Source organism: Microtus pennsylvanicus, chromosome 17 (genome assembly GCF_037038515.1).
Source record: "Microtus pennsylvanicus isolate mMicPen1 chromosome 17, mMicPen1.hap1, whole genome shotgun sequence".
Classification (NCBI taxonomy): Eukaryota; Metazoa; Chordata; class Mammalia; order Rodentia; family Cricetidae; genus Microtus; species Microtus pennsylvanicus.
Genome location: NC_134595.1, coordinates 35,434,141 through 35,444,252, shown reverse-complemented (window position 1 = coordinate 35,444,252; position 10,112 = coordinate 35,434,141). Strand labels below are relative to the sequence as shown.

Here is a 10,112-nt window from a genome sequence, read left to right as displayed (position 1 = left end):
TGCATTGTAACTCAGTGCCAGGGAACCCAAGTTCTTCTTCTGGCCTTTCTGGGCAATCCACACATGGGACACACAGATACACAGGTCAATAGAAAAACTCATTCACAGGCTGGAGAGATGGATCAGAGGTTAAGAGCACTGACTGCTCTTTGGGAGGTCCTGAGTTCAAGTACCCAGCAACCACATGGTGGCTCACAACCATCTGTAATGAGATCTGGTGCCCTCTTCTGGCCTGCAGGCATGGAGGCTGAATACTGTGTACAAAATAAATAAATCTTTTTTTAAAAAAAGAAATACTCATACACAAAAATAAAATAAATCTTTGGTGTGGGAGGTACTTCTATTTATGTGTTGCTTTTATTGGTTAATGAATAAAGAACTGCTTTGAGCCTATGGCAAGGGCAGAACAGAACTAGGCAGGAAAAGCTAGGCTGTATGCTGAGAGAAAGAGGGCAGAGTCAGAGAGAAGCCATGGAGCTGCAGCCAGAGATAGACACTGGGAACTCTACCTGGTAAGTCACAGACACGTGATGATACACAGATTAATGGAGATGGAATAAATTAATATCTAAGAGTTAAGCCAACAAGAAGCTAGAGCTAATGGGCCAAGCAGTGATTTAATTAATACAGTTTCTGTGTGATTATTTCAGAACTAAGTGGCCGGGAACCAACAAGCTGCCACCTTACTACAAATCTAAAAACAAAACAAACAAAAACACACACACACACACACAAAATAAAAAATGCCCAGCCCCTTCACTCTTTCCAAGAGTAAAAATTTTGCCAAAGATTCATAAGCATCATTTAAAATAGTGATCTTAATGGGGTTTGGGGTGAGATGTATAGCCTTAAAAGAGCATATGGAAATGCATGGGGGCTTAGTCTCCTTCTTTTTTCTGGACTGGCTCTCAGAGCCAATAAACTCCAGTGGCTGGGAGACCCAAGGTGGCAGAGACCATTCCATGACTTCTGTGCACGTTCCAGCCTGGCACATGTGAGACTGCTGGGCTTCAGGGGCCTAGTCTGTGAGACTGCTGGGCTTCAGAGGACTAGTCTGTGAGAATGCTGGGCTTCAGAGGACTAGTCTGTGAGACTGCTGGGCTTCAGAGGACTAGTCTGTGAGAATGCTGGGCTTCAGAGGACTAGTCTGTGAGAATGCTGGGCTTCAGGGGACTAGTCTGTGAGAATGCTGAGCTTCAGAGGACTAGTCTGTGAGAATGCTGGGCTTCAGAGGACTAGTCTGTGAGAATGCTGGGCTTCAGAGGACTAGTCTGTGAAAATGCTGGGCTTCAGAGGACTAGTCTGTGAGAATGCTGGGCTTCAGAGGACTAGTCTGTGAGAATGCTGAGCTTCAGAGGACTAGTCTGTGAGAATGCTGGGCTTCAGAGGACTAGTCTGTGAGAATGCTGGGCTTCAGAGGACTAGTCTGTGAGAATGCTGAGCTTCAGAGGACTAGTCTGTGAGACTGCTGGGCTTCAGGGGACTAGTCTGTGAGAATGCTGAGCTTCAGGGGACTAGTCTGTGAGAATGCTGAGCTTCTGGGGACTACTCTGTGAGACTGCTGGGCTTCAGGGGCCTAGTCTGTGAGAATGCTGAGCTTCTGGGGACTACTCTGTGGCTGACGGATGACAGCTCAGTGCTTACCGCTTCCAAGGTAAGAAGATGTCAGCAGAAAACCTGGGCGCTCTGTAGACCTGCAGATCTCATTTCACAGAAATAAAACTGATGCAAAGCACACCTCACCCATTCGCGACAGTATGCTTCATGAAGTCAGCAAGCACGCATCACTGTGCCTATATGAAATTGATTTGGAAATCATGTAATTTAGTCCTTTCTCATTCCTCCCTCTCATCTCCCAGCATCCCAAGGAGGGGCTGGAGAGATGGACGGCTCAGCAGTTCAGAGTACACAGTACTTTTGCAGAGGACCTGAATTCGGTTCCTAGCACCCACACTGGGTGGCTCACAACACCCGGTAACTCCAGTTCCAAGATATCCAATGTCCTCTTCCAGTCTCTGCAGGCTCCTATACTCATACGCACATACCCACAGACAAACACATATACACATAATTAAAAAGAAAGACAACTATCATTAAATCTGTAAGGCTAAATTGACTCAACCTTTTTCTGGTTTGATGGGACAGAATTGCCCACACTGACAAAGACAGGAGGTACTTAGAGGGTCACACTTACCAAGTCATGGTCCAGGAGGAGGTGGAAACAGTACATTACAGACTTCAAAGAATTTGAAGACTGTCTCAGCAAGTCGTGTGCATCCCCTGGGCTTTAGCTGTTCTTGCCAAGACTGCTTTAAAAGGGCACCTGAGCTGGGTGTGGTGAATCCCAGCCCTTAGGAGACAGAGGCAGGTTGGTCTCTGAGTCTGAAGCAAGCATGGTCTCCCTAGAGAGTTCTAGGACAGCCAGAGCCACAGAGTGAGGCCTTGTCTCAAAGGGGGGGTTGGGGTGGAGGGTGCCCAAACATCAAGACCGACTCTAGTGTTGAGATTATCAAGGGGAAGACGCCAAGGGCCCAGTGTGAACCACACCACCATCTCCCTGGCAGTATGACTCCTGATTTGAAAGTTCATCTTCAGTTCATGCATGGATCGTATTTAATTTTCGGCTCTGGACTCATTTTTGCATATACTTAGCAGTGATCCACAGGGTAGTGAGCCACTCACGCTTCCCGCATGCCGTCCACCCACAACCACGTACGGGGTGTTGGGGGCACATGATGTTTGGGGCTATCACGGAAGGAAGATAAGAATGTGGGAAAGGAATGAGGACAAAGGGAAGAAAATAAGTGCTTTGCCAGCTTCCTAAGAGGGTGAAACATTCAGATGTATAAAAGCTGACTTGGGTAGAGAAAAGACAGACTGTGAAATTAAGGGAAAGGCATTTTAGTGAAGCCTGTAAGTAAGGACCAACGGAATGACAATTCTAAACCCTGATAATGAATTTGTCAAGCCCTGCATTTTCCAGAGATTGCCAATCTGGCAGAGACTGGGCTGAAGGAGGGCCTTCTCTTCACGAGAACACTGTTGTTCCCACGCTAACATGTTTGTGCAGGGTGAGTGTGCCCCCTTCCCACGCTGTCAAAGGAAAGCCACCAGAATATGAGCTGAAAGTGGTAGTGAAGTCGCTTAAGAGAGAGAGAACTGGGTCAGTCATTTCCTGTGCCTTGGTAAAAACTAACCACTACTGCTCCCTCTCCATAAGCTGCTATTGCTGCAGGTGGGCCTGAGGAAGGATGCCCGCAAGTATCTAACAGCCTCACGAGGACCATGTTCCTCACCAGCACACCAGGACAGGGTGAAGTCGACTTTCCAGAAATTTCAATGTATGTGTCTAATATACCAAAAAGAACAAGACTTCACACAAGAAATAATATGCCAATCAAAAAATAATGACTCTTTATAAATTTGGATAGGATCTAAGTTACTCCGTGTAATATATGTATATGTGGTCACTCTGTAGAGATTTGGGGGTGATTCACTCCCAAGCTGTCTTCTGGGATGATCGCCAGAGCTTCAAGTCCCCGAATGGCTTCCAGGATCCTCTGTCAGAGCTCTCAGCTACGTGGAGATGGCACTCTCGGATTCCTGGCGTCATGGTCTATATCATGTCCAGCTGAGAATGAGAACAATGAAAACAACACACTTAGAGGGGATCAGCAGCCCTCAGACCCGCGACTCCGGTGAAGTCACACACACGGGTGAGTACTCTCTAACACCAAATATTTCCTCATTCCAGCCCTCATTTCTCCACAGCAAGGCTGAGAGCCTAGTGTGTGGTCATGGGAGGCTGAAGGGCACGGTTTTTCCAGGCATGAGCTCCAGCTGCGAAAGCCAACATTTGCACAGCTTCCCAGGCACCCACAACGCAGTGTGATGAGGTTCAGGAAACCTCAAAAGCCCGTGAGTCTGCTTTGTTTCTATGAAGCTAATTGAGAACACTAAGAAGTGGGTTTCTGAAGGGTGTTTGTATTTGTCAGCCCATACAAACTGCATGTTACACTGCTCATTTCTGGTGAAGAACATTTCAGTAAATTATAACATTCTTCTACTAAGGGAATAGCTTCCCTGGCTCTTTTTCAGTTCTTCAGAGGTGAGGATTAATCTGAACGAACACTATAATTGAAACTTAGGAATCCCCATTATGAAATTACCTATATGATTAAATCCGTGATGGTAATAATTAATTGTAATGGTAATAATTAACAGTGCAAGGAATGTCTGGTGTGTGTAAAATTAACACACAAGTAAAAAAACCAAGTCTACAATGACGGGTTTTTGTATTTCAGCTCAGACAGTTCAGTCTTTAAACACCTGGTGCTTATTAAAGTACTTACTAAATCATCCACATCGCCACCTTCTTCAAGTCCTGCTGCGTCTTCCTTGGCTTTGTCTTTGGGGGCTAGAAACTATAAACAGGAAGTTGGTCATAACAATAAAATGAATATTTTTTTTTATGAAAAGAACAGGCAAATGCAGAAAGGTTCTGAGACACAGGGCATGGGATCTCTTGTTCCTAAACAAGACTAGTTTTGAGGTTTGATAGTCCACACTAACTTGTCACCAGAGAGAGTTCTGTGAGAAGAAAGTATCAGTTCTTGGTAAAGAGGTGATCACGGTGCACACCTGAAACGTCGTCTTTTCCACAGGCCGTGCTGGCATGTTCAGGTTAAGAAAATAGTAAAGGCCCTGCCCCGCACCCCGAGTAAAACCAGCACCTCTTGGGCTCCTCTGAAAGGAGCAGAAAAATTAAGCAGTTAGTCATCTTTTCCTGCCGGGCGGTGGTGGCGCACGCCTTTAATCCCAGCACTCGGGAGGCAGAGACAGGCGGATCTCTGTGAGTTCGAGGCCAGCCTGGTCTACAAAGGGAGTTCCAGGACAGGCTCCAAAGCTACAGAGAAACCCTGTCTCGAAAAACAAACAAACAAAAAAAAAGAGCTGTAAAAAAAAAAAAAAGTCATCTTTTCCTGAACCTAGCTGGGGACAAATGTCAACAGAGAACAAAATGTGAGCCTGTTTACTCTTCCATGGAGATCCTTCTGTTTGTGTTAGAAATGATTTGAAAACAGACAGATGAGAACACTCTACATCAGTGTGCTAACAGCTGGAGCTTCTAAAAGGCAGACACACTGAAAAGTCTGGACGGATCCAGGAGTGATATCAGATTTTGAAAAGCACTGAGTGCTCTGGAAATTATGCGAACACCATTTCCCACCCTAGTCCTCCAGGCGGAATAGCAGGGAACCTTTCCAGACTTCACCGCATGGAAGGGGTGGATCTGACCAAGGCATCCTGTGCCAGCACAGAAGGTGACCTGCACTCCAGGAGAGAGAGACGAGCCCGTAGAAGTGTTTTAAATGGGGCAGTGAAGGTGGGCATGGCTTTCTGTTGTTATTCTGTGTGGCAAGCAAGCCTCCCAGTTCAACCCATGCAACAAGGAAAGCATGTACTTACAACTTTTTCTTTCCTAACACGAAAACTGTTTTCCCTACTAATCCTTGTTACTTTTATAAATGACAGGAATGACCATCACCTCTGAAACAAGACCTCCCATAAAGATATCTCTTCATCAAGCCATAAACCAGGGTCTCCCATTACATACGAGACTTAGCACAGCTCATCCCTGGAAGTGTGCCCTGCTCACACACGTGTAACAGAAGTGGAAGTGTGAGGCTGGTGTGCCTCACTGGCTCTGCTCTCAGCACTGGGACAGAAGCTATAGCATCTGTGGACAACATCTTCCCCTGGACTTTTTTCCTCACTTCTTGCTGATCTCCATTTTGACTGAGATTCTTTAAAGACATTATGGATCTTCTCATAGCCCTATGGTGACCCTCCACTAGATTCTGTACAGACTTAGGATAAATCTGGGGCAGACAGTCTCAACAGACTGTAATACAGTTTAGGTGTCACTGATTCTACATATTTATTCTGGGTGATATTACTAAAGATATCTGAGGGCTAACTGCAGATAAATGAAGTTTTGCACATGGTTTAATATGTATGTCAAAGGTTAAAAATAAGCTATGCTCGCCCCCAGATTCTTAATCTTTATAGCTGTCCTGATTGATTATTACACTAAAAAAATTATTTTCTACCTTGTTTCTTCTGCTCATCAGAAATATATAGTAAGACTTACCTAGTTAGGGTGAAAAGAATAAAGCTCTCGGGGAGAAGGGTGGGAGGAGGGGGAGGGAAATGGAGGCTGGGAGGAGGCAGAAACTTTTTTTTTCTTTTTCTCAATTAAAAAAAAAAAAGAATAAAGCTCTCACTATATACCCTGTGAGGCCACAAATGACCAGCACCTCCCAACCTCCATGGGCCCAGTGGCAATGGCCCACTACATAAGGCACTCAGCAACCTTAAACATGGTAGGTTTTCTTAATGAAGCTTTTTTCTTTTTCTTTCTTTCTATTTTTATTTTATTTATTATGCATGCAGTGTTCTGCCTGCATGTATGCCTGCAGGCCAGAAGAGGGCACCAGATCTTATTAAAAATGGTTGTAAGTTACCATGTGGTTGCTGGGAATTGAACTCAGGACCTCTGGAAGAGCAGCCAGTGCTCTTAACCTCTGAGTCATCTCTCCAGCCCAGTACTCCTTGATGAATACTAAAAAACCCTAGTTCATCCTGGCGCTGATCCTCTAAGCTCCAGTTCCCATTGCCTCACCACCTGCAGGGCTTCCTAGTGCAATTAAAGACTAAATTAAGACAGGATCGCCTGCACAGTATGGTCATGGTGTATGTAACTAAACACAAATGGCCCATCTCTGAGATGAGGCCAAATTCCTAAGAAGAGCAGAGCAGCAGAAAAAAAGAAAAGAAAAAAAGGAAAAGAGGCCCGAGTTTCCACCAATTTCAGAATATCTGCAGCTGAATTCCTGACAGATCTCCACATTCTTGCATAAGCAGATTATGACTAAAGGCTGGGCCAGGCCTCCTTATCCTTCCCAAAGCCCCAGGCACATACACCACCAGAAAACAATCACAATGCAGGGGAAGACCATGAGGAACCTGTTTCCCTGAGCCAAGTCTGCATTTCTCTCCACTAGCATCTACAGGTGCACTTTTCTCTAAAAAAAAAAAAAACCAACAGATGCCATTTTAGAATGTTTTTCAAAAAAATCTTTCTAAGTATGCATGTGGTGTGTGTGTGTGTACACACGAGCATGCAGGTGCATACATGCTACACTGTGCATGAGGTCAGAGGACAACTCTAAGTGCCAGTCCGTGCCCTCCACCAGAGACCCCCAGCCATAAACACATGCTAATATAAAAAGGGTTCACTGCCATTAAGGCAGACACAAAAGCATAGTTTTGCACATCAGACACCAATAGGATGCACTGTGAAGGTGAATCACTGACTCTATTTCATGGTCTTTCGGTCACTGCAAGCACCGTGCTCTTGGCAGTACCAGTTACTTGCTGAAATGAAGCAGATGGGGACAAGTGTGTTTTAGAGATTGTTGGTCAAAGGTCCCACTTACAAGGCCATTTGTTCACTTGGGATTGAAGGCCCAATGCAGCACACAGAAACTGGCATTTTAATCCTCTTGCTGCTTCTAAGAGCTCACATTAACTCCACTGAACCCTTCTTGGGCTTGGCTTCCCAGTGGTAAGAGGATGTATTCCACTCTCGACAGTTCTCAGCAGGTCACTGTGAGGCTCACGGAGTGGTAATGGAAACCACTGGGTCTATGGTTAAATAAATACCCCATTATTTTATCCCCATTATTTCCTACTCTTGCTTGAATATGATGTGTATACAAACACAGATACACATGTTCTAAATGAGTATCATACACTGTAGAAGTTCTTTATAAGTTAAATAGTATCATATAAATATTTGATGTAAACACTAAACTAAGGGCTACAAAGACGGCTCAGTGAATAGGAATACTTGTTGCAGACACATGAGTACTTGAGTTCAGATCCCAGCACCCACGTAAACAGCCAGGTGCTACTGCCTACAAGATATACTAATGCAATAATGGCACACAAGTCATAGTAATAACTATAATGTCTGTCCTGTCCCTTAAGAGACAAGCCCTGCCCACCCCCTTCCACTGAGGCAAAGATCTTCTTTTGCTTCCAGCCTGCTGCTCTCTTCCCCCTGCCTTCCCCTCCTTTCTCTCTCCCTTCCTCTCACTCTTTCTCACTCTCTCTCTCTTTCTTTTCCTCCCTCCCTCTCCCTTTTCCCCTTCCCTTCCATAACCCACTAAATAAATTATACCCACTTTCTCTGCATGGCATCTCTCCATCTCTCACCCACCTCGGCTCCTCATGGGACCTGTCGCCTCCCACCCACCTGGGAGCCACAGAGATCTCGGGTGGTGGGACCTGGCTGCCCCTCAGGAACTGCAGCATTTTACTTAAACCATTACAATAACCAAGCCCTTTCTGATTGGAGTTAAGGCCCACTCCATGAGGTGGAACCCACAACGGACACTGCAAAAGTGGCCACGAATCTGAAGCGAGATGAGTCATGGGCCTAGGGGAAAATCAACTACTATTCTGCTAACGGGACACAGCAATAAAATGACCCCTGATGGCATAGTGCCATACCCATAGATTAGTGCATGATGCAAGCCCCTCCAAAGAAGCTTCCTGCAGTAGATGAGAATTAGCACAAAGACCTACAACTGGACACTGTGCAGCTGGAGAGAGAGTTTGAGCACCCAGTTCTCAATACAACGCCTGTATCACACCCTTCCCCTCAAGGCTCAGGGAAGAGGAGGTAGAAAGATTGTGAGAACCAGAGGTGACTGTCGACACCAAGGAGACAGTGTCTTCCAGACACAACAGGACTGAAATACATATGAATTCAAAAAAGACTATTTCAACACGAACCAACCTGCGTATGTTCAAGCCAGACAAAATCCCAGCATTGAGAAGGGGAAGTGTACACAAAGTCCCACCCCTAACCAGGAAGTTATTTGCAATTGATACCTGCTGGGAAAGGGAAAATCAGTTTTCTTCAGTGGAGTGTCACTGGGTTTATCAACAACACTCCAGGTCAGGCTCCATGCCCAGGAATATTTGGCCAACTTAAAACAGAGTCCATGATTTGGGACTTTATTATTTTTTTTGCAGGCTCTTTGTTTCATTTTGGTAATTTTTTTTGTCTTATTGTTTCTTTTGATTTCCAGGTTTATTGGGGTTTTTTGAGAGGGGAGAGGGAAAGAACGTGAAGTTGGGCGGGTAAGGAGGTAGGAAAAAGCATGACAAGTAGGGGAAGGGGAAAGAACATGATCAAAATATACTGTATGGAAAAATTAATTAAAAACAATAAAACCAGGAATGGTGACATGCACCTGTAACCCCAGAGATGTGGGAGGTAGACAGGAGGATCACTGGGGCTATCTAGGTGCCAGCCTAGCTCCGTGTTCAGTGAGAGAGCCTGTAATGATTAGCGTTTATTGTCAACCTGACACAACCTGGGATTACCTGGGGAAAGTGTATCAGTAATAGACTGTCTAAATCAGGTTGGCATGTGGGCATGTCTATGGGCAAACTGTCCAGACGGTCTTAAAGGCTGTGGGGAAACCCAGCCCGAAAGTGAGGCAGCATCACTGGATTGGGAGCATGGACTGCGTAAGAACAGAGAAGGCTGGGTAAGTACTAAGTATATATGCATTCATTCTGTCTCTGCTCATCACTGGTCATGACCATCGGCTTTAGGTACCTGCCTTGACTTTCCCACAATGATGGACTGTAAACTGGAGTTGTAAGCCAAATAAACCCTTTCTCCCCTAAGTTACTCTCTGCTAGGGTATTTTATCACAGCAAAATTAGGACACTACCTATGTCAAAGGAATATGATAGAGTGTGACAGAGCAGGACACCTAATATCCTCCTCCGGCCTCCCTGCACACACACGCACATGCACCCCCACATACAAGTATGCATACACTATGCTCACACAAACACACACACACACACACATACACACACACACACACACACACACACACACACACACACACACATTACACTGGGGCCAGGAAGTGGCAAACACCTTTAATCCCAGCACTTGGGAGACAGAAGCAGGGGGATCTTTGAATTCAAGGCTAGCCTGGTCTATAGAGCGAGTTCCA

General features: G+C 45.4%; 1 protein-coding gene across 1 annotated transcript in view; it reads right to left on the bottom strand.

Annotated features, from left to right (window-relative positions):
* Positions 1-3,386: 3,386 nt before the first annotated feature.
* The window catches only part of Xrcc5 (X-ray repair cross complementing 5), a 93,829-nt gene continuing 87,103 nt past the window's right edge, over positions 3,387-10,112 (bottom strand). The window contains exons 20-21 of the mRNA XM_075951538.1: positions 4,353-4,424; positions 3,387-3,631 (exon numbers count right to left, since the gene is read on the bottom strand). Of these exons, the coding sequence (XP_075807653.1) occupies positions 3,617-3,631; positions 4,353-4,424 (87 nt within the window). The 3' untranslated portion in view covers positions 3,387-3,616. The remainder of the gene's footprint in view (positions 3,632-4,352; positions 4,425-10,112) is intronic.